General features: G+C 38.8%; 1 protein-coding gene across 8 annotated transcripts in view; it reads right to left on the bottom strand.

The window, feature by feature from the left end:
- osbpl8 (oxysterol binding protein-like 8) overlaps window positions 1-23,415 on the bottom strand; it is a 117,301-nt gene that overhangs the window by 73,631 nt on the left and 20,255 nt on the right. For 6 of the 8 annotated variants that reach the window (XM_084710612.1, XM_084710615.1, XM_084710614.1 and 3 more), the window contains one exon: window positions 11,044-11,141. In XM_084710612.1, coding sequence (XP_084566738.1) covers window positions 11,044-11,088 — 45 coding nt within the window. In that variant the 5' untranslated portion in view covers window positions 11,089-11,141. Of the gene's footprint in view, window positions 1-1,414; window positions 1,551-11,043; window positions 11,142-23,415 lie in introns of those variants that run through there. The other 2 variants (XM_084710620.1, XM_084710619.1) reach the window with 2 other exon arrangements.

The raw sequence follows: 23,415 nt of genomic DNA, 5'->3' as shown, positions 1-23,415 counted from the left end.
GCAACCAGAGACCGACCCCCCATCACTGTCATTAGCCTCGATTACATCCATGCTTTGGCAATCAGCCAGCAGCAGTACACACATGCAGCACTTCAGATACATGCAAGGATTTCTCTCAAGGGCTCTTAAAAGAACAGTTTGCCCCAAAATCAAAAATATGGATTTTTCCTCCAACCTGTAGTGTTATTTAGCCATGTATATAATTTTGATGTGAGTTATAGAGTTTTAGAGGTACCCTCTGGAAAGATGTCTGTCTTTTCTCAATATAATGGAACGAGAGATGCTACAATTAATCAATTATTAATCCATTACTAATTACTCGCCAACTAATTTGATAATTGATGAATCAGTTTGAGTACTTTTGTAAGAAAATAATGTCAAATTTCTTTGATTTCAGCCTCTTAAATATGAATATTTTATGGTTTTGTTTGTCCTCTATGACATTAAAATGAATATCTTTGGATTGTGGACAAAACAAGACATTTGAGGACATCACCTTGTGCTTTGGGAAACACAGATCAGCATTTTTCATCATTTTCTGACATTTTAAAGTTAAAGCCCACATAACTCATCGATTAATCAAGAAAATTATTGACAGATTAAACTATCATGAAAATAATTGTTAGTTGCAGCCCTAAATGAAATTAGACAGCACTGGCTTTTGGCAATCAAAGTGCCAAAAAAGGCATTGGAAAATCTCTTTTAACACACATACACACAGCACCACTGAGCTAGCTAGCACCATGATATCGTAAAGGAAATCGTTCCAACATGAAATTGCTCGCAACAAGTTCTGTGGATTATCTGGAGTAATTGGGTCATCAGTGCCATCTAGTTCCACTGTATTCGAAAGAAGGCAGACATCTCTTCAGCCAATATCTCCACAACTTGGGAGCTCACACCAAAACAATATGGATAAATAGCACTACAGGTAAGAAAAATATGTAGTTTTGATTTTGGGTTGTTCTGTCCCTTTAAGGAACAAATACTGAGCCATGCAACTGTCTCCACCTCACTAATAGAAGCAGCATGATCTGTGTTAGCTGTAAATGTAGCCCTTGAGCTAGGGTAGCAGTGAGTGTTGGCCTTCATTCAGTGACAACACAGTGAGCAAACAACAAGCTGGAGTGAGAACAACACAGTAGACTCTGTGTCCAAGTTTGAAACCTAATCACAAAGACAAGTCCAAAGCTTAAAAATCCCACTTTTATGATGACTAATTATTTTCTAAGACTGATTGCCAGGTTTTTGAAAATGTATTAATCTTATAGTAATGAAAAATTCTTCAAAAGCAACTGTACAACAGCATGATCAACTCAGTCTGGCAGACAGTCCAACCCGCCCACTCCTGCTTCCCGTTTTGACACTTGACAGCGTTAAAGGTTCCCTTACAGAAATAAGAGGAAATGCGTACCGTGTGTCAGGCAGTCCAGGGAGGTGAGCCTGTCGCCGCTACCGCTTCTTGGTCAGACTAAACCTGGTACGACAAGCCACTGAGCTCAGCCCCGTCTCTCCCACACACACACAGACACACATGCTAAACATTGAAGGGAGGAGACAAGGCAGAGAGAAAGAGCATGCTAGAAAACTCGAGCTTCCCTCTCTGTCTTTCTCTCCCTCTGAGTGTTTTTTCCTCTCTTTCCTGCTCCTTTTCTTATTTATTTTCAGCAATTTTCTTGTTGTCCTGCTCTGTAAATTTGTTACATCACTGGAATTTGTTTGCTTTTCCTGAGCTTTCATCCGGCCTCAAAGCACTCATGATTTTCCCCTCTTGCTATCTCCATCCATCCCATTTCTTCTTTCCCTTCATCTGCTTCTCTATCTCTATGAACCCCCCTATCAGGCATTTTGACTACAATGCTACTCTTTTAAAAATCTTTTTTCAGACAAACATCATCTGACACACAAAACGTCAAAAAAACACACAACCACAAAACAAGGAAGTGGGGCTGAATCCGCTGTATTATTAGAGCAACTCAGAGCTCTGACTTGTACGCCCTCGAGCGCAGGGCTACTGTAACCATGCGCCTCTTCCTCATGCTCTTGTTGACTGAGGCCCTCCTGCACCAATAAACCGCCGCCGCCGAGCCAATCTCCCCAGCCATCATGGAAAATCACCCCGGAGGACAACACACGCACGACGCAGCCGCCCTGCAACCTTATTATGGTCCCAATAATGCAGGCTTTAATGCACTCTCCTGAGCTACGGTTTCCATTAACCTGCTGAACTGTTTTCCACACACCACAGAATGGAGCCACTTACAGATACGATGTAACATGTGGACATACAAACATGTTGAAGAGTTTGTCATTACTGTAAATTCATTACTTTGAGGTTGTTTGTAGATGCAGGATTCAACAAAATGAGACTCATCCAGCAGCTCCAGATGTCAACATATTTAGTCTCCGCAGGCAAGGTGAAACTGAGGTCTGCCGTGTTTACTTTTCACAATGTTTCATCATTTTTGTTAGTGCTCTCCGATTAAGATGAAAAGGACGGGTGACGGTAAAGCACAGCGTCAACAGTGGGTACTCTAAGGAATGGTATTGATATGACTGGAGCCCACTGTGGTTCTCACCAAATTCGTCACCAGCTTGTGAGAAATATGAGGGTTGGTGACAGTACAATGCTCTGTGAAAAAACTTAAAAGAGTGTGAAAACTCAACACATCACCAGTTTTGCTTTCTGTTCTCCCGGCAAGTCCCTTCAAAGCCACCATCTGCTTTGACACATTTTTTTTTTGTTTGCTACTAAATGTGTGAATGTGTCCGTTGCCAGGTAAATTTTTCAAGCAACAGTTGGGGAATACTTTCACGTGCCAGACTATTTCCTGGAGTCCTGTAGTTGGCATGAGGAATCTAGGCAACCAGGCTAGACTACACAAAGTGACTAGGTCTGGCAAAGACATAATCTGGCACACAACATGTTTTTATATTTAGATTTTTGTGTGCATTAAACAAAAAAGATAGAGCCAGGCTACCTGTTTACCCCTGCTCTCACTGTTTAAGCTAAGCTAAGATGATGATGATAGTCATTTGGTGCTTAGCAGTAGATTGATCAGAGCATTTCAGATGAACACAGCATCTAGAAATGAGAAATGTGTGAGACTGAACCAAAACAGTTCAGTTGAAGGACGTAAGACCAAAACACGCTGAAAAACACTACAGGACTTTGCAGAATCATGTGATAATACTCTGTGGGATTGTTGCTAAACATCACAGTACATGGAGTCATTTGATCAATTGTTAATATAAAAAATTGCTCATTACAGCGTTAAAATGTGCAATTTGGAATTTTCATTGTCACAAGTTTCCACTGTCATCAGTTTTATTGACATTCAGTGCAGTACGCAGTATATTAACAGCACTGTTTGTTTTTGCAAATGAATTCATTTATGTTAAATCAAGTAATTTGGTGCAATAACTTTAAGTGTAACCTTATCTGTGGATCTCACCTCATTGCCCAGTGGGCAACTTCATGGTCTGACCAAGCTAGCTGCTGGTTGGTTGTCATAGTTACACAGCATTGCCAATCAAATCCCAAAAGTTTGACCATTTCTAGCTAACATTGGCTGACAGAATGTTAGTGCTGCAGTATCAATTTCCACAAAAAGGAGCATGAGAAAAACAGTTGGCATCCAAACTATACTTTCATTAATTACTTGGCTTCAAGTGAGGCTTAAAGTTTATACAATTTTTCGAATATCCCTCAATATTACAAAATCAGTCCAATATCTCCTGTGCCTGCTAGCCACATTTGTCATTCAATATGCTAACGCCAAGTTTAAGAGGTTAACCTTCAAAATAAACATAACACATGGAAAAAGTTTGATGTTTGGTCACACACAGTCAGTACAGATCCATCTTTGAGTTTGAACTGTTACTGGCCCTAATCTCTACATGAATAATTATGATTTTATAACAACTATGAACTTTTAACCAACAGGTTGTTAATAAGCCAGCACTTTATCCACATTGTCTAAACCACTTTTATTTGGATGTGAAACCCAAAGTCAGTGCACCCAAAATGTCAGTTATATTCCATCATTGCACAGGAAATCCATGGTACAGTGTATGGTTTCTTCCTGGTTCATATTCACTCTCCTGATTTTTTTTAGCTATTTTATGGCACGTGTAACTATGGCATCTAACAGTCAAAGACTAGATGGATTAGACAGCCACTAGATGTGAATGAATCAAGCTTCATGAAACAATGTTTGTATGTTTTTAAGATGCAGTAGTAAGCTCTAGACGCCTTCTGTCACAAAAGTGTAGTGATACACACAAAAAAAACAATTACAAACTCTGTCCTAATAGAGGAAATTGGCTAATTTTGTCTTAAGAGGCCTACAAAGGAACAGTTTACATCTGGTCTGCTGAGAAAGAGGGCCGTGATTCATATCATGAGGCTAGATGATTAATTATTTGAATCTCAACAAAAAAGGCCTGTTTCTTGCACTGTACTGTGGTGGCAAATTAAGTAAAATAACCCAAAGCTTCCTTCAAGGACGGAAACAAACTGCATCCATTGCATTCACAATTGTAAAGCTCATTTTCAATGGAAGACTGGCCGTTCTAATTAGACTAAAGAGCTCTGCTGCAGGCCAGAAATTCCTGCTGAGTGTGATTCAGTCTGTGACTTTGACAATGTTTTCTCAAAGAAGAAGGAATAACAAAGCACCCATTTAGTGAAGTTACTGTAACAGCAGCAAATAAACTGTTTACATGGTTTTTTTTTTTTTTCTTGAGAAAATGTTGCAATTCAGTCATTCAGGAACAAGCATAGTCTGGCATAGTGACACATTTTGGTCATGCTTAGAGAACTATGGTAGTGTAAGTAACCCAAGGTTTTACTAAATTATTTCTGAACAATTGCTACATTTTCCTTTAAGAGGGAAACATCACAGAAAGAATACAATGCTATAGCTCCTATAGTATGTGACATTATGTATACTTTCAGGATGTAACAATATCAAAAACTCAATGTATGATAATACTATAATATATTTATTACGATGTTAAACAAAGAAAGATTAAGATTTGAAAATATGTTCTTTACTAATAATAAATCTAATGTGTGAAGCATCTTTTATATATTTGTATTAATAATTATTTGTATAAAATTTGTTTTTATCTTTAACTTAAAGTCGGTCTGTGGTGCCTCTTAAATTTGAGATGAGCTGAAAAATGCTGATTTGGGTGAAACTGGTCACATTTTGTGGTGACTAAATAAATAAAATAAAAGTAGCCAGCCAGCCAAGTATGTACAAAACACTGGCATGAAATGTCTTTGGCACTGAACCCTTGAATTATGTACAATTACAAAGCAAAAAGAATGTGGCATTCAGTAGCAGTGCTTTTATAAAATAAAAAATCATAAAATAAAAAAATTAACCACGTAATATCACGGTGGATAGCTACAGGATAAATTTGTAAAAAGGGATATGTGTAATACATGATGCCACCCATGTTTGCGAGGATAGCTGCCACTCCTCCCTCCTCTCGGTACTGAAGCCAGCAGAAAACATACTTCACCATAATTGCAGCCGGTGAGCTGACACACAATATATTACCCTCCTCGAGCAAAAGAAACTGAATACTCCAAGAGGGATGTGTGAGCGTGTGCCTGTCAGTTCATGCGTGCACTGATCGATTCACACCAGCAAAAAAATAAATAAATAAATAAAAAATAGCTAAATGTGTTTTAGTTCCTATATGGACCTACGGATCCTATGGTAAAAAGCAATGTCTTAATGGTTGCATCTTTAGGGGAAACACACACAGCGTTTCTATCCATTATCCAATCTATATGATGCTGCCTGCTTCTGTCTTTTTCATTACCAGTGTTGATAAATCCATACTATCTTGATTACTGCCCCTAAATCAACAGCCCCCCCACCACCTCAGCCCAGCTAGAAGAATGATTTTTCTGTCAAGAGAGGGACTGAACAAATCTTGGCAGGAGACACTCAGCTTCTTTGCTGCACTTTCAGTTCAACTGTGAAAGTTAAACCTTGTCCTGCATCATCTGACTTTCATTTTGTCAAGTCTTTTCAAAGTTACTGCATATCTCCAGACTTTCATGTGCACTTTTTTTTGCTGTGTCTGAGGCCAAGCTAAAGCCGTGGAGGATAGGCTTGCTCTTCCTGTTTACTTGAACTCATTTACTTTAGTGGTGAGAATGTGTCTCATCAGCCTATGGCTGTCAGCTTGGTTCTGTCAACAGCACCCTGAGCCCGACCACCGGTACACAGAGGCTGATGCAGCCTCAGTTTCTCACTCCCTAAGAGCAGCCTGAAGCCAATTTTCACCTCTGGCTTCTTGAAGCCTCCTGCAGCTTATTGTTGTCACATTATCTGTGGGGCTAAGAAACAAGACCCTGTTCCTAGCACAGCAGATAATAAAAGGTACATGAGGATAACTATTGGTGGCTTCCATTTCTGGCTTCTTTTTTTATTTAGTTAATAGCATAGCTTTTACTATGTCTTATATAGTCAACGGTAAACTTCAACCTTTGGTGTCAGGATAAAAAATATTATACTTTGCAAAATTATCCACCAGTGGGACAAATCAGTTATAGAGAAATACATATCAGTTTCTCCACAACAGAAGTCTCAACTGACCATAAAGCATTGCAGCCACAAAACATGTTGCATTTTAACTAAGGGTGTGGTCAGCACTACATCAAAGTTAGCCACAGCTTAATGATCAGTTTCAATATAATTATATGGGCATTCAGCAACCCAGTTCACGACCGGTCGCTTGATGTTATCAAAAGGCATTCTAGGAGATGCAGTAAAACATATAATTTAAGTTGAGATATCAAGATATTTGACATTAAAAAGTCTTTTTCTGTCGATTAGTGTAAAAAAAAACCCAGTTAGTAGACAGATAGAGATGCTTTCTTTAAGCTCCTGAGGGAATTTGCATGTCACAGCAGCAGCATACAAACAAACCACATGGGACGAAGAATAGTGACAAATAATGTCAAACACAAGCACTGTAGTAACAGACAAGTAAAAAGAATGTACTTTTTCTATGTTGATTCACTATTATTAAACAATAAAAAAATGAAAAATTTCAAGGGGATTAATATTTTTTTATAGATAAGTTGAAGGGAAGTGAATGCAATTAAAAAGTAAGTTACAAATCTCCTCCAGACTGCCCTTGTCTTTGTCCTCATGTATAAATATGTGAGGCACTTTCTCATAAACTACACTAAGGGCAGGGATGCCCTCTGAAATACAGTTCTGAAGTGGAAGTGGTTATAAATTATTAATAACCCAGGGCATTATTTAAGATTGGAACTTTTATCGCTACTTTAGGAAAACGGCAAGTGACATTGGCAATTCAGAAAGTGTGGTTTTTGTGTCATTTATGGTCCCAAGTGCTACCTCCCCTCTTGATTTCTGTGCTGGGTAAGGCTCAGCTCCTCCACCACAAACACAGAGCAGGCAGCAGAACAGAGAGTGTCACTGACAGAGTATAGGGTGAAACATATCAAATTAAAAACAGCCATGCTTGGTGCAACCTTAATTACTCAAAAAATCTCCTATTCACAACAGGCATAATCTAGCCTGACGTTTAAACTAAGCTAACTGCAAGCTGTTAGGAGCAAGCTTGTTAAATAAAGGCTGACTAAATGTAACCAAACCGTTTAACCTAGTTAGCCACATATCTTGATTTATTTAGCAAAATCTTGTGGACTTTCTGGCCAAGACAGCCTCCACTCTCAAACCAGACTTCCTCTTTCTACAAGCAGTACCTACCAGGCAGTAAATCTACATAGCATTTAGAGGGATGAATGGCAATCCAGTCAGTAGATATTTCAGGCTGATCAAAAGCCTGACTGCTAGTTTGACTAAAAAGTGCCCTTTAAGTCAAAGTGCTCTTTGAACACACTTGACTCCATGAATCTGGGCAGACCTTGCATAGGTTTTAAGTTTCATTTCGATGATTCACAGAGCAGCGGAGGGCTTCCTGACACGCACTAAAAGAGTCCATTAAGGGTTTACACCATTTGTCAATTTTTATTATGAAAGTAATCTTGGCCTCCAGACTGTCAATAAAGATATTCATTCGCAGTAAACAAGAAGAGATGCACACTTAAGCAAAAAGTCTCTTCTATTTTCCAGATTAAAAAGTACTTTGTAAAGAGTTTTGTTTTTGTCTTATAGCAAGAATGTGAAGCTGCTCTAAATGTAGTGTACTGTCATATTGTAGAGGACTGATCAATGCTCACAGAAGAGTTGGTGGGAGGAAATTCTGGGATATGAATCCTCAATCATGAGCCTTCTGGATGTATTTCGGGCCTAATTATGTTTGAGACAAACTGGTTGATGGCACGTGTTGTAGTTTCACCAGATGGGAATGGGAATGCTCCTGAGAGACTGCAATTATGACATTTATAACAACTTTTATGATAAAGAATCACGCTAATCTTTTCTCCAAGTAATATCTTGCTCTGCAGTCACCTCTCTGCACTTCAAAGAGCAACTAGTTTTCAGGGTTGTGCTGATATAAAGATAGTGTCTTCGATACTGCTTAAAATGCAGGATTGGGCATCAGCAACTTCACAAGTAATATTAGCGTCCATTCCTGTGCAAAGTCCAGGTATCAGATTTGTTTTGTGAAGGAAAAAATGGTATTGTTAAATTTCTACTAGTCTTGTACAGTCGGCAAGTGTAAAGCTCCTCTGGAACAAATGGGGATGAAGTGCCTTGCCAAAGGGCAATTCAGCAGCCACATAGGATAAAAGTTTTTCTCATTCTTTTCAGCTTCTAAAACCCCCCTGTCAGTGATCGGCTAGTCACAGATCCTCTGCTCTTACCTCTAAGCTACCTCAAACCCATTGTTCAAGTGCATAATGGCTGTCTATGTGCCTTTTCACTGCTGCCTATTCTGAGCAGCAGGTCACCAGCTCTTTCATTACAGTATGTACAATGCAAATGACAGCGGACTGAATGGTGGTGGATGTATGAAACAGGAGGGGGGGCTGGCCGCCATAAACCTTCCTGAAGCGTCTCCTGACTGCGAGGATGTCAGAGCGAGGGGAAAAGCGGCAGACACCTGGCGTGCTTCCCAGAGCCTTTCATCTCGAGTTGGGAGCCATCCTCACTACCAACGGGCCCTTTCAACAAACAGCAGGATACGCCAGCAACACAATACGGTCCCACAGTCTTAAGTCTCACACTATCCTGGCACCGCAAGTTGCTCATAATGTGTGATCAGGGGATAACACACTGCCCTGGAGACTCCACAAAGAAGGTTTATTGCTAAATTGCAGAGAGGTGTGCATTCATCAAGTTTGATTCAATCCAAAAGAAAGCATTCAAAAGAAACAGTAAATACACCAACGTGACTTTCCAACCAATTTATGCATCAGCAGTTTAATTATGCAGCCATTAAAATAGGCTCCAGAGAAGGCGGGGTGAGAAATTAGCTTACACTACTAACAGATATGGAGTGTTATTAAAACTCACTCCCACTCTAAGTAAGACTCAAAGAAGTAGGGAAGGGCTGTTAGCTCTGCTCCCCTGCAATCCCATTGTGTGTCATTGTGTGTGAAGGCCTGTGGGAGAGATGGCCAGCGCCGTTATCACCACAGTTATCTGCAATTATAATTGCCCTCCTGCTCGCTGCAAAACTGGCTACTGAGGATTATGATTAAGGTGAAATGAAAGGGCAGAATCACAATCCTGGGAGCTGAGAGGAGGGAAGTGGTATTTCATGTGTGGGTGTGTGAATGTGTGTGTGCGGACTGAAGGTGCTATTGGTTCCCATCCTTACTCGGGCACAGTAGAATAAGTTCCTATATGAAATAATAAGTGAAGATGTGGTTTCAATGCTCTTATTCAGAGCTGGTTTTGTACAAATTTGTCTGAGTACAGATTGTTTTGTACTAATGGTCTCAGATCAACCTCCCTAGTAATAACTAGGGTTCTGCACTTTGTCCGTTAATATTTACAATCCAAATAAACAATATTCCTACTCCAACAAGTCTTAGAAAATCACCTTTTAAAGGTCTCAGCAAGATTACTGTACCTCCTCAAATAAAGGTTATATATCATGCCATGTTTTGAGGATTCTAATCAAAGCTGGAAGTGTTTCCTTAATTTGTGAGAGAACTTCAATCAGAGTATATGTACTCATAATCCAAACCATCTACAGAAAACAAAAAAGACAACCATGAATAATGAGGAATTACTGGTTATTAAATCAAACTCTGTCCAAGAAGAATGCCTTCTGAGTATAAGTCTATTTATCTCTAAAGTTGGGTCTAGTTAGTCTAGTCACTTGTCAACCCACAACACCAAACAGGAAGTTGTAGCAACTTTATATTCTTTGTCCCTTTGATTTCCTGTGTCATCAACACAGTGGCCTGTGTCATCAACATTTCTGTTGAGTACGCTGAAAAAACACAATTCTGTGTGACCTTTAATTGTCTGCAGCAAGTGACTTTAGCTGTCTTGTCTATCTACTGAGACACACACACACACACACACACACACACACACACAGGAGTTTAATTACAGGCAGCAAAGAGCAGTGTCTGCCACAGCGAGCCTGACAAGCCTGTGGCAGGTTAGCAATATTAGCACCTTAAGCTAATCATTAAGGTTCAGAGAGTGTGCTCCTGGAGCAGACGCCTTGTCACTGATGCCGGCATGAAACAGGGACACTAAGACTATATATGGTGGTTGAGTGAGGACCACCAATTATTAAGGACAATTATCAGCGGCAAAGAGGTAATGAGGCAGAGTGGGAGGACTTCAGATCACTTGTTTGATCTTAAATGGCACCTAGAAAATCCAACATTGGTTCTGTGTACAAAGTTTCATTCCAAAACATTAAATTACAAATGTTATATTGAGTTCATAAGTCAGAATCTTGTAAAATATACATTAAACTATTGCTATGCTTTATGTTCCTAATTACTTCCAGATTCCCATTTAGGGAACAGCAGGTTAGACTGTTTTGGAATGAATATTTTCATATGTTCATGTGGGACTACTTCCTACACATGCGAGTGTGTTGACTCACCAAAGTTTTCTCAGGCTCCTGCTGGGACTCAGAGGAGGACTCCATGGTCGTGTTAATCCAGAGTCAGGCCTGTCAGCGCCGCTCTGACGACTGCATATCTGTTAGGAAAGAGCGGCAATGTGTTACCACACCAGGACAGTATTGCAGCATAGATTCAGTTTATTTCACTTAGCAATCTGATTGTTCTACATTGTTCTACACTGCGCACACTGAGTTCAAAATTTAGCCCTGTAAGACTTGTTTTGAAAGCTGTTATTTTTTGCCTTGGAATAGCACTGAATTTTTCAAAAGTGTCCTTTAACCTCATGTGGGATGGCTAGTTTGCAAGATTGTACTTATTTGGAAAATCCTGCCTACTCATCTATCACATTTCAGACCAACCAGCCTGCGCTGGCTGTTTACCATAGAGAAAAACAACAAAGAATTCCTCTTTTTTCTGTCAATATATACTAATACAGCAAACCTGCTCAAAATTCCCTGCTACCTTTTTCCCACCTAAACAAAGATGCTGTAGCTCCAGGCCTTAAATAAACAGCCTGTTTCTAGTGCAAGCAGGGAAGGATGGAGGATCAGCTCCTTTTCCCACAGAGTCCTGAAAAAAGCATTTTTTCAATCTATCGCTTTCTCTTTTCCTTCGGCTTGTTTTCCCTATAGAAGAGTTGGAGTGTGACACAGTTTTTAACCTTTATCTGTCCAGGGAAGGTTTCTGCAGTCTGCCAATGGGCTGCTCCACTGACCTGCTGGCAAATTACTCAAGGGTACATCAGTGGGGGTGGGGTATCTCTTGTAGGTTACTTGAATCCATGGGAATTTGACCCTTCTATTTCTTGTATATTTAGCAGAGTTGGGACCAATCTGACCCATTATCAGTACTGAGCGCAGATGTGGACTGATGTCACCAAACATACCTATCCAGATTCAATATTTTTTATGTTTTTATGAATTATAAATATGTAGTAATCAAACTTCAAATCTTTGTAGCACAAATTAATTAATTAGTGACAGTTCTAGTAATTGTAGTCCTCATAGCTTGCAGAGGTTTTTAAAAGTGTATGTGTTCAGCTCTCAGTACTTTTGTGGCTTCCAAACTAATTTCTGTGGTAAAGTTTAGTTTCATTTTGCGTCTCTGTACTTTTCGATGTTTGCTCTTAGATGTGTGCCTTCACCGCCAATGAAAACGCACCATTTCCTGAGTTCGCTGCTTCATAATAAGAGCTTTTAAATAACAAAGCAGCAGGAAGAAGTATAGGAAGTAAAATGTTGATACATCATTCAGCTGCTTGACTAAATACAAGTGCTTCATCACTAAACACACACCTTCAAGCAGCAGCAATACATGTATGAAAAAGGAGCAAAAGAGGCAACAATCCTTAAGTACCACTGCTGAAAAGGGGTGAAAATAGCAAGTCTTGTGTTTGTCAACTATACAATTGAACCTTGCCACCCTCGCTAGTCAGCACCAGAAATACAAGACAGTTAAACTATTCATCAATATTTAATTCAGGTACAATGTGAGTTCATTGTTGCTTCTAAGCTGTTATGCAGCCTCCCGCCTCTAGTTGGTGCTGCACCTCTTCCCCAATGGCCAGATGTTGTTTATCAGCAAAGTGGAACAGATGACAGCTCATAAAAAGCATGATTTATCAGTATTTTGATGTAGAAATGAAAGACAAATTCTGCAGCACAAATTAATTAATTAGTAGTAGTTCCACAAAGATAGACAGTAGTCTTCATATTTATTTGTCTTCTGAGTTAGGCAGAGATTGTGCTGGACCAAGAACCTGCCATAACATCACATGAAAAGGCTGCAACTGAGCTGGTAACAGCTGGTTCAACATGCCCTTGGTTTGGAGATATTTCAGCCTCAAAATACGAATTAAAAAGCAGCCAACATAGAATAGTAAGACAGCACCGTGAAATGTGTTAAGCGGGTTGTGCATCTCTAAATTAAAGGTGGGATGTTACAAGAAAGGTTCAGAGCAAGCATGCCTTTGACTCAGCAGTTATTGTTTATAACTTCCTCAGATTTAACACCCACCTGCTCATATTCTGTTAGCAGACTCAGATATGTAAACAAGGGACTGTGCAGATCAAAAGAAAGCTGATTCTTTTCTAATAAAAAAGTATGACAAATCAAGGCAGAAATGTGGCATGTGTATGTGAAACAGGAAAAAGACACAAGGGGATTAAATAAGCTTTGAGCACACGCAGACCAACATTTTTATGATCTTGTAGGTACATTCAGGGATTAAGTAAATTCCATAATTAATTCCAACAATCACTCCACTGCACCCCAAATTTCAATGCCTAGCCTGAACTATAAGCTCTTAAATCCTGTCAATAAGACCCTAACACAAACGTTCAGTTCCAACACCTAGATCAGACCCACTCTTCCACGCACGTGTAATACCAAGAATGAAAGTTCCTGTTTCCCAAAATAACTCGCAACTTGATTGAGCTAACTTTTCTTACATATACAAAAACACTACACTATGCAACATAAAGGTCATATATTTGCATCTGCATGCATCTGTCCATTAACATTCACTACTCCACCCACCTGTCCACCAACAAGCTCATGGATGCTATTTGTTCTCCATGCAGTCGCTGTACCTGAACAATGTAACATACAGGCCTAATGCCACGGTTTGCCACAGTAACACTGCTGTCAGTTAAATCCTCAACATTAGTTCATGAACAAGTGGCACCATCTGTTAATTACACTTGACGCTTTCGGGGAGATTATTTTGGGTGGAGCAGCTGCCTGCCAACACGTGGTCGTCCTAAAAATGCTTTCCAGATTATAAGAGGCAGCCACTTATGCTGATTGCTGTTTTGTGTGGATATTTTAATGGTATGAACCCTGTGGCCCCCGACTGAGATTACACCTTATCAGCATGTGTTGCCACAAGACGCCACTTGAGAAAGCAGCACTCTGACTTAAGGATTGACAATGCAGATGCAAGGATGATATGAAGAAAAAAAAAACATCCCTATCGTCTTAAGAGATAGAAGAGATACATATATATTTTGTGATAAGCTGTAAACAAAACTGTGTTAAATGGGCTCTGTAACAATTTGAGTTGTAGGGTTGCAGGTTGCAGATCCCTGTGCTAGTCTATAAAATTCAAAGTTTTAGTTTAAAGTTTAGTTTGTTGTCCAAAAATATTTGTTTGTTGCAATAAAAATCTGTGTGGTGAAGACTGGTCCTGCTGCATGGAATATATGATGCAATGATTGAGTCTATGAATGCAGGATTTCATCTGTGCCCGATAGATGCAAACAATAGAAAATGGTGACCAGTGAAATTCTTTTTTGGCAGCGAGGTTTCTTTTGTTTATTTATGATTTCAAATTAAAAAAAAAAAAAAGGATGCCTTGGATGTGTTGATAGTGAGTTTCCTACATTACTGGGCTGCAACTAACCATTATTTTCAATATCAGTTAATTAGTTGATCATTTACTCAATTAATCAGTTAGTTGTTTGGTCCATTAGATGTTGATCATTGTTTCCCAAAAACCTAAGATGACGCCCTCAAATGTCTTATTTAACTGAATATATTTGGGCTGTAGACAAAATGTTATACAGGAGTAAAGAAAGTAGAAAATATTCACATTTGAGAAGCTGAAAAAAATGTATTGATTATCAAAATTGTTGCAGATTAATTTAACAGTTGGCGACCAATTGTTGCAGCTCTACTGCATCCTTTTGGATCTTACACAAGAGATGTAACAACATAAGTGATTTAGCTTTACCATCGGAAGATGACAGTTTCACTTCTTAGTAATCTCAAGTCGACTACTTGTAGTCTATTCAGGAGTTTATTCAGTCACCATTTCTGAATAAATAAATGTTAAAAACACATAATTTGGTGTGCCCCTATTTGCTTTTATCAACTGCACTGAGATCAGTAATTGGATCAAAACGAAGTGTAACCTCACCCAGACCAATCAGAGCAGAGACAGCACCATAAACGCCTTGTGAGGACATAGAAAGGCTCTTTCAAGTTCACGTCATGAAAGCTCCAGACTAGTAATGAAAGAAATGGGGTGTAGGGATTCAGATAATTCTATTAAAAAGGAGCAAGCCTTTCTGATGGATTTTGCTGTGGTTCAAATCATTCAATTCAATCTATTGCTCACATATTTCTTGAGGAAACTGTAATCCAATATAGTCCCTCACCCCGAAAAAAAAATTACACATGATTATGAGGTATATTTGGATGTCTATGAATTTTAGTCATCTATGAAAAAGGTAGCAGCTCATGCCAATAATAATAAATGAGTTTCCTTCAATAGATGCCAAGAAGGTATTAGAGGAAGGATAGCAGGAAGGAAGCGGCTTTAGGAGACACTTAAGAGACAAATAGTCCCTAATATCAGACAGAGGACAGGAGGACATCCTGACAAAGAGAAGGTCACTAAATCCCCCCACCAGTCATTCTCCTAATGTAACGCTCCAGCGCTCCAACAGCCTCTTGGCTCCGGCCAGCACACACACTTCATCTGGCCTCGACTCTCAAGGACCCGTCACGCTGAGACAGATGCTTTCCACTCTTCCTCAAAACAGGCTTTAGCAATCAGTCCGTGACTCAGCCTGGAGCAGCAGCAGCAGCCGCGCAGCTGAGGTGGGAAAATAACACAAAAATCAAGGCCCAAAACTACAGGGAATGTTTTGTGGGAGTGTATGGGAGGTAAACATTTTTTTGTGTTGTTCTTTGCCAACATTTACTGTCATTATATCGTTCCTGAAGTGCGTTGCAGCAGTAACAACTGAATTCCCTTCTGGCATACATAAAGGGTTCTGTCTTATCTCTGGGTCTACAGTTGGCTCTTTGCCATTGACTTGTGTTTCCAGTAGTTAGTTCACACTCTTATCCAGAGAGACTCTGTCAGTGCAACATATGCTTCAGCTTCTGTTGCAGCTCATTATGTGGATGAAAAAATACATATTACCTCTGAAGCTGCCTTCTATTTGCAGCTGCCTGTAGTTTTCTTTTTGAGTTTAAATTCTCAGGAATCATTAAAAGATATTAATTTCCATTCTGCTTCTCATGTCCAAGACAAATTTCACTTGTGCTAGTTTCAAATTAACCGTGTACTGCAGACACCTACAATCTCCCAGTGCATTTGTCTTATTAAATCAGGAATCTAGCATTATTCTCAGTCATTGCCAAGTTGTCTGACTAGCAGGTAAGCTGCACAAATTCTGTCAGTCTTGTAACAATCACCTCAATTTAGCAAATGCAATGGTACAAAACACTTGACAAGGATGGGATACTCTCTGTCGTTACAGTAAAGCAGCCTAAGTAGTATTCAAGAAAACAGAAAAGAGATGACCATCAATACTGTCATCTAGTTAATATAAGCTTAGCTCAATTTATCCGTGGTTAATACTGCTCTCACAATTCAGATGTAAAGAATGCAGGAGGACACTCAAAGAATCAGAATCGTTTAAATCCAAACTATACCAAACGCTAGCTATTGGATGTAATCAAACTTTAGTACAAACAGGGCCAAATATTCTGTGTTTTAATTTTGTTATTTTTTTCGGTCTCAGGACAAATACCACAACAGCTTAAGATATTTCGCATTAGCCCTAGCTGTATTTTGTGTTGGTGCTGATTAGCAAATGTGTGTATGGTAACTAGGGCTTGGTATCTGTACCAATACCTTGGCTTTGATACCAGTTTCTGAACAACAGGCCTGCTTTTTTTGATAATCCATTTAAATGAAAAGAAAATTACATTTCACATTACAACAGAATCATTCACTTCAGAGGACGTTTTTCAAAGGCCTGGGAGAAGCTGGAGACACTGTTTTTACTCAATTAACACACTTTATTCAACCTGGATAACTAGACTAAAATAACTGATGGAATATCTGTACAGTATTGGACTGTAAATAACTAGTACTCAAATAGTACTGAAGCAATTCAATCAGTGCCATTAAAGTGTTGAAGTTCAGTGCCCAGACCAAATGGTAACACCCTAAGCCAAGATAGTTGAATAGCAAGCATTATACCTGCTAAATATCAGCATGTTAACATTTAGCATTAGCTACACAGTGCCACAAGTGCGACTGTAGACTCTTAATCTGGTTCTTTTATTGTCTGGTTATTATTACATATATGGTTCTTTTCTCTTCACTTTCTCCCACACTTCACTGACACTCTGCCCCTTCACCCAAGCTGGCACATAACAATCTGTTTCAGTTGTACCAGGGCAGTCTGTGAGCTAAGAGCCATGAATCATTGCCAAAGATAGAGGGCAAACGCACAGGGAATCCTAAATGTGTGGCTTGGCTGTGGCCCCAAAACAAAGCTGGAAACACTGGGTGAGGGGTTTCTCCACAGAGCCAACAGATAGCAGGGGAACCTCTGAGAATAAGGTATGTTTGTAGATGTCAGATTTTCTCATTTATTCTCCGGTTCAAAAGCATAAATTCATGGTATGTGAATATGCATCACTGGCTGTCTACATGATTGGATTTAAAGATGAGCAAACTGAGAGATCAGAAAAATGATGACACAAAATCCCTGGCATTAAATGCAACTGAACTCCCTCAAAGGTTATTTTTGTGAGGTCAATGTCCCTCTGAGTCCTGATGTGGGTTTAGTCTAACTAACTAACAACTGCATCCCTTATTATTATGAATTTTACTTTCAAGTTTGCTTCTTTAACTACTATAATACACATGCAAAAACTTTTAACTTTTAGCAGTTCTGAATAGGAGCTGATTGCTTTGCAGAGCAATTATGGTCAAGTTGCACTCACAATTTTGGTTAAATTGTGGTGTATACTGTGATATATTTTGCTTATAATAGACCTTTTTCACAGGAGCCATTTTGACATGACACAAGGTTCCACTCCATTAGACTCACTGAAAAAGGCTGTGCAGCAATAAATGAAACAGGACCTTAAAGGAGCAATATGTAGCCATTGCATGTGCAAAAATGAGTGCAGCAGTCCAGATAGCGAGCTGGAGTCATAGACTGTATATTAAATAGGTTGTAATCCTGTTGAATATGCGATCTATGGGTTGAGGCAAGTTGTTAACCCTTGCCCCCTCTTCCCCAGACATGGCAGAGACAGGCAGGCTGTAGGAGCTCTGTACAAGCACAGGATATACACAACCTTGTAAACTGACAATAACAAGTGACGACAAGTCCTACACTGTAAGTTGATCAGCTGTTCATAAGTGCCACTTGTCTGTCAATGTAAAGTTAAGCCTCTTATCCTGAAAACAAAAGCCCACTGCTCGGAAAATACACACTCTGGACAATGAGTAAAGTGGCTGCTTGTCTCACTGCCAAACTCCATTCACATTTTTCTCAATTGAACAGTTATAAACATCTACTCCTTCTACAAGATTATTAATGATTTCTTACGACTCACAACCAGACACTTACTCATTTGGTAAAAAAATCAGTATTAATTTGAACTCTGATTAGTGAGAAACAGACGTACAAAGCAGTTATTCCATTCCAGAATGGAAATTTCAATTGAGGGACACTGCAGCTGTCAAGTGAAGCAAATATTTCAACTTCACATATCCTTGATCTCTGATGACACATTGTGGTCATTTTATGATCTACTATGATAGATATATTACAGATTTCTCCTTTAATTAATGTCATTAATCAATATTGTGTTTACCTGCTATTTCAGATGCTGTGAAAAGGGTATATTAGGGCTGCACGACACTAACTACTATCTGTCAAATATGGCAAATATCACAAAATATGATGCATATAGACAAAGTTTGTTCTTGAAAGCAGGACGTTTGACCAAAAACATACATCACAGAAAATGCTTGGTTTGAAAGCAAACTAGAAAGCATTTGTTTGGATTGCTTGTCGCTATTGTTTTGAATGTGCAGCAGTGAAATACTTCAATTTTGATTGTTTTCAGATTAACAGTAGAGCTGAGCTCAAGGGCAGGCAAGGACAGCAATCATTTCAGCGTCCTAAGCTGATTGTAGTGATGTTGCTGTCTGTTGTCAAAAGGGGAGGCAGCTCTCTGACAGCCTGAGAGGCAGATCTATAGAGGCACATCACTGCTGTCACTGCTGAGTATTTGGGAAATGATTACCCCTGGTTAAGTGAGACATACGGTGTGCTACCGGCGTACCATGTGCTACCTTATGCCACAGATGAGAGATAACAGCATAGGATGGGATTATAACAATGTCACATGTTGGTCTTTCATATATTTCCCCACTTCAGTAATAGAATTTAAACATCAAATTACAACACAGACAACTGTCATTTCTCTGTTTTTGTCTGGGGATTCAGTCTCTCCTTCATCACCACTCCTCGAAGCGACTGCCAGCCACTTTGATAATTCTGAACAAGCCCTCTATTGCCATCGCTCCTGCTGAGCGATGATGAAGCTTTTAGGATAATCTCCAGCAACAATCTCTCACAGCAAAGGCTGCTTTTTCAAGATTTTGAAAAGGAAAATGTGCTGCTGTAGAATTGTTTGCTTCAGACAGCAATGGCTTGTTGAGATGGTAAGGGATAAGAGATCCATTTGAAACAATTAGCAAAATCCAAGTATTTATATAATTAATGATATAAAATAAATCATATCATATCAGTCTGTCAAATCATCCATTTGTTTGAATGTTGCCCATATCACCGGTAAATATCACCAATGTTTGCTAATAAACTTCTGACTGTCTGCTCCCTGGACACCTGTGCTGACTTTGCACGTCACATACTTTAGCCTCAGGCAGGATACGCTTCATCAAGTTGACTGTTGGGCTGTGAACGTGACCAACTACAGGGAAGACATGCTGGACAAGCCACACCCTGCCTCAAGGTGAATGGCTAAATACAGAGTCTACAGTCACTGTAGAAAGAAACGGACATGCTTAAAGCTAAATGCTAATGTCAGCATGCTAACATGCTAATGTTTAGCAGAATTAATGTTTACCATTTTCAACATTTTTGTTTAATATATTTACATTTGATAATTAACACTAAGTACAGCTGAAGCTGGTGGGGTGTTTTGCAGGTATTTGTTGGACACATAAAAAATTGACCTGATGATGGTGCTGATGAAGTCAGGGGACCGCCAGAGTTATTTCAATTTATCTTGAGGCTAACATGGAATTCTGTACCAAAATTCATCACAATCTATTCAATGGCACAAAGACCTGGCAATCAATTGTTGTCCTCTAAGGGGGACATGACACTAAGGCCTTAAACACCATGCATTTAGTTTTTTGAGTCCTGATGTCCTCTAAAAAGCACATCCTGGGCTCTCTATTGATGTGACACACGTGGCTGTGGCCAACACAGCACATCTTCTGTCAATTCAAAATACGGCAGAAATTTCAGCAAATACATTTTTTGGTAGTAAGGGGGAGATCAGATTTATAAAGATGTATTGTTCTAGTCTTCATCAGGATGTTGTTGTTTTTTTTGTTTTTTTTATTTATGAGAGTCTTAACTATATTATTAAGAATTTTAGAGTATGATAATTTTAAGCCCTTCAAAATACACATTTTAATCCATGTCCTTTGTGGGGGACATTGTGACATACTTCTTGTCATTTTGAGCAATTTTCCATACCTCAGGAAGCTGAGCACTGAGTGAGGCAGAGGAATTTTTGATCACAAAGACTTTCTGCGCCACCCTGCATTTCTTTGATCTGGCTGCCACAAACAGCTGAATCTAGAACAGGTCAGACCACCAGGCCTCTGAGAGATCTGTAGAGGAGAGGTCGCAGCACCAACTTTATTCTAAAATGCTGCAGGAGAGAAGGACGCAGTGCCTCCAAGACCAAGAACTGCTTTCTAATGTAGCATTCATGACATGTAAATATGTTCATGCCATGTGTTTTGAGTGATTTCCACAGCAAAGGTTTACCCACTAAGCAGAGTTTCAAAAGAAATAAAGTACTACTTTTGTTATAAATGTTAAATTACAGTTTGTTTTATATTTATTTCCAATATTCATCAAATGAGAAAGAATGACATAAAATTGCAGAGCAAATCAAAATTTATCATTACCAAATTGAAGCCTTGTAATGCTTTTTTTTGATGAAAATATTGATTGATGTTATGACACACAAACAACTAACATTTTTGAAAAAAAAATATATATTTTTTTCTTCCAGGATATGACTGTAAAATGTTGTTCAGACAAAACAAGCTAACTGAGGACATCATCATGATTGCAGAGAAACTGTAAATTGGATTTTTAAACATTTTTTGCCCTTTTCTGTGTCCCCTCTTTGTAGACTAAAAATATGAATCAAGAAACCAAATGGCATATTAACCTATAATAAAGACAATCTTTTTAGAGAGTGTATGTGAAGATATGTATATTCATGACATACCTTTTATTAGTTTTATATGTTTGACTGTCCTTCACTGCTTTTATTGGTTGTAATTGCCTTTATTTTTTACTGGCAGTCCCTTTTCATTGGTTTTACCTATTTTATTTGTTGTGATTTTATCTATTTGCTTGGAATTTGTTTTCATGATCACATTGTTTTTATGATTTACATGTTATGAAGTTGCTGCCTTGTATGAAGCACCGTGCAACATGTTTAGAAAAGTGCTCTAGAAATAAAGATTATTATTATATCACATATCATGGCATAGCCTAAAAATATTCAGATATTATATATGTACGTATTATGTATAAACCAACTGCAATATTTTGGCATCTAATTAACCTTCAATAAATGGAATCCAGAAAGTGCAACCTCAATGCAAGTCACTCTACAAATCATGTATTTTAGCTAATTATTAAAATGGAAAACGGCCAATGGACAAAAAGTAAATCGACAGCTTCCATCTGGAGCTTTCTATTCCCTATAGTACTGTAGTTACAGCACTATCATCACTGCACCACTTGGAGCTCATTAACACATACATACAGACATATGGAACTCTGAGAGCATTGTTTTTTAAAGATAAAACAGCCCAAACAGGCTAGAAGTAAAACCCTAACATATAAAAAAATGCAGGTACTGACAGAACTGAACTGTTTTCAAGAATGGTCTCTATGTACGTCAAATCAACAGGGCAAAGAGAAGGGGAGGGGGGACAGTCAAGTCACTTGGTCCAGTGTAATCTTCTGCCTGTCCCAGTTTGGTGCCACACTCGGGGGAGACATCTTTAAACAGAATTAATCCATGTAGGTCAGGGAGTGAGGAATATTAATCAACCATGTAAGTAGAGGCAGAGGATTGCCTTGCTAGCCCACAGAGAATCCAGCACTGTTGCAGCAGAATAAGAATCACTTTTCATCCCCCTGAACAGGATAGAAGAGTATAAATGTCAGTGAAAAATGTATAGAAATCTGACCCTGTACAAGTAGGAAACTAAAATAGAAAATTAAATGAAAGGAGGCAATGCTGGACAGAGCAACTAAATATTAGCTGGCAGCCATTCTGTGTAAGAGATTAAATCTCATAGACACAATACACTTTGATTTAATTTCTTTGCACTCCACAATAAATCATCTGGAAGCATCCTGAAGAATATCCCATATAATAAAACAGAAATTATATAAAAACTTCAGTATAAAGCAGGTTTGACTCACTTGTGTTGGCTTAAGTTATGACAAATCTAACCAGAAGTAATTGGCGGGAATGTAAGAAAAAAAAAAAAAAAAACCTTTCTTTAGTTTATTTCCCAACTGCTGCTTGGCCCGCACCCTCCCTTCAGAGAGACAGTGGACAGCTTCCAAAACTTGACTTGCGCCATGCCAGTTTGTGCTGGATTGGCATGGTTTCTGATTCATTTAATTTCAGCTGCCAAAATGACACATGAGTCAGTCAGAATATATCTTTTGTAATGTTTGGCATCACTGAATCACAATGCAAGAGAATAAAAAATGTTTTACGGGTGTATCAACTTCAAGTTTGTTTTGTTTTTTCATAAATGAGTAAAACAAACCCTTCAGTCTCTTTTTCTTCAGAACTGTACTGAGTGGGACATTTTGCTGTTGCCACTGTTGTGTATGTACTGATTTATTCATTTAGATATATTTTTACATTTTTGTACTGCAAATTCTTGTTACTTATCTGCTGGTATAAACGTCACTAATGTCTCTGCAATAGTCTAATGTAGGCCAACACAGTCTCTGTCAATTGCCAATTTATCAGTATAGCTCTGTGAAAACGTACTGCCTTTGAAAAACTTGCAACTGTCCAAAGGCAAAACTAAATGAGATGCAAAGGTTGCAAACATTTTAACAGGCAGCAGTTTAAAAGATAAGAATAGTGCTATTCTATACTTTTTCTTATTGGCAAAACGTACAACCAAACCCAACAACATGTTAGTCCATCGCTCAATATTTTTCTACTCCCTCAGGGTTTTTAGCTGCCAGCCCCAAGCTTAATGGTTCCTA

Source organism: Lutjanus erythropterus, chromosome 22, assembly GCF_056507025.1.
Source record: "Lutjanus erythropterus isolate fLutEry1 chromosome 22, fLutEry1.hap2, whole genome shotgun sequence".
Classification (NCBI taxonomy): domain Eukaryota; kingdom Metazoa; phylum Chordata; class Actinopteri; order Lutjaniformes; family Lutjanidae; genus Lutjanus; species Lutjanus erythropterus.
This window is presented reverse-complemented; position numbering and strand designations above follow the sequence as displayed.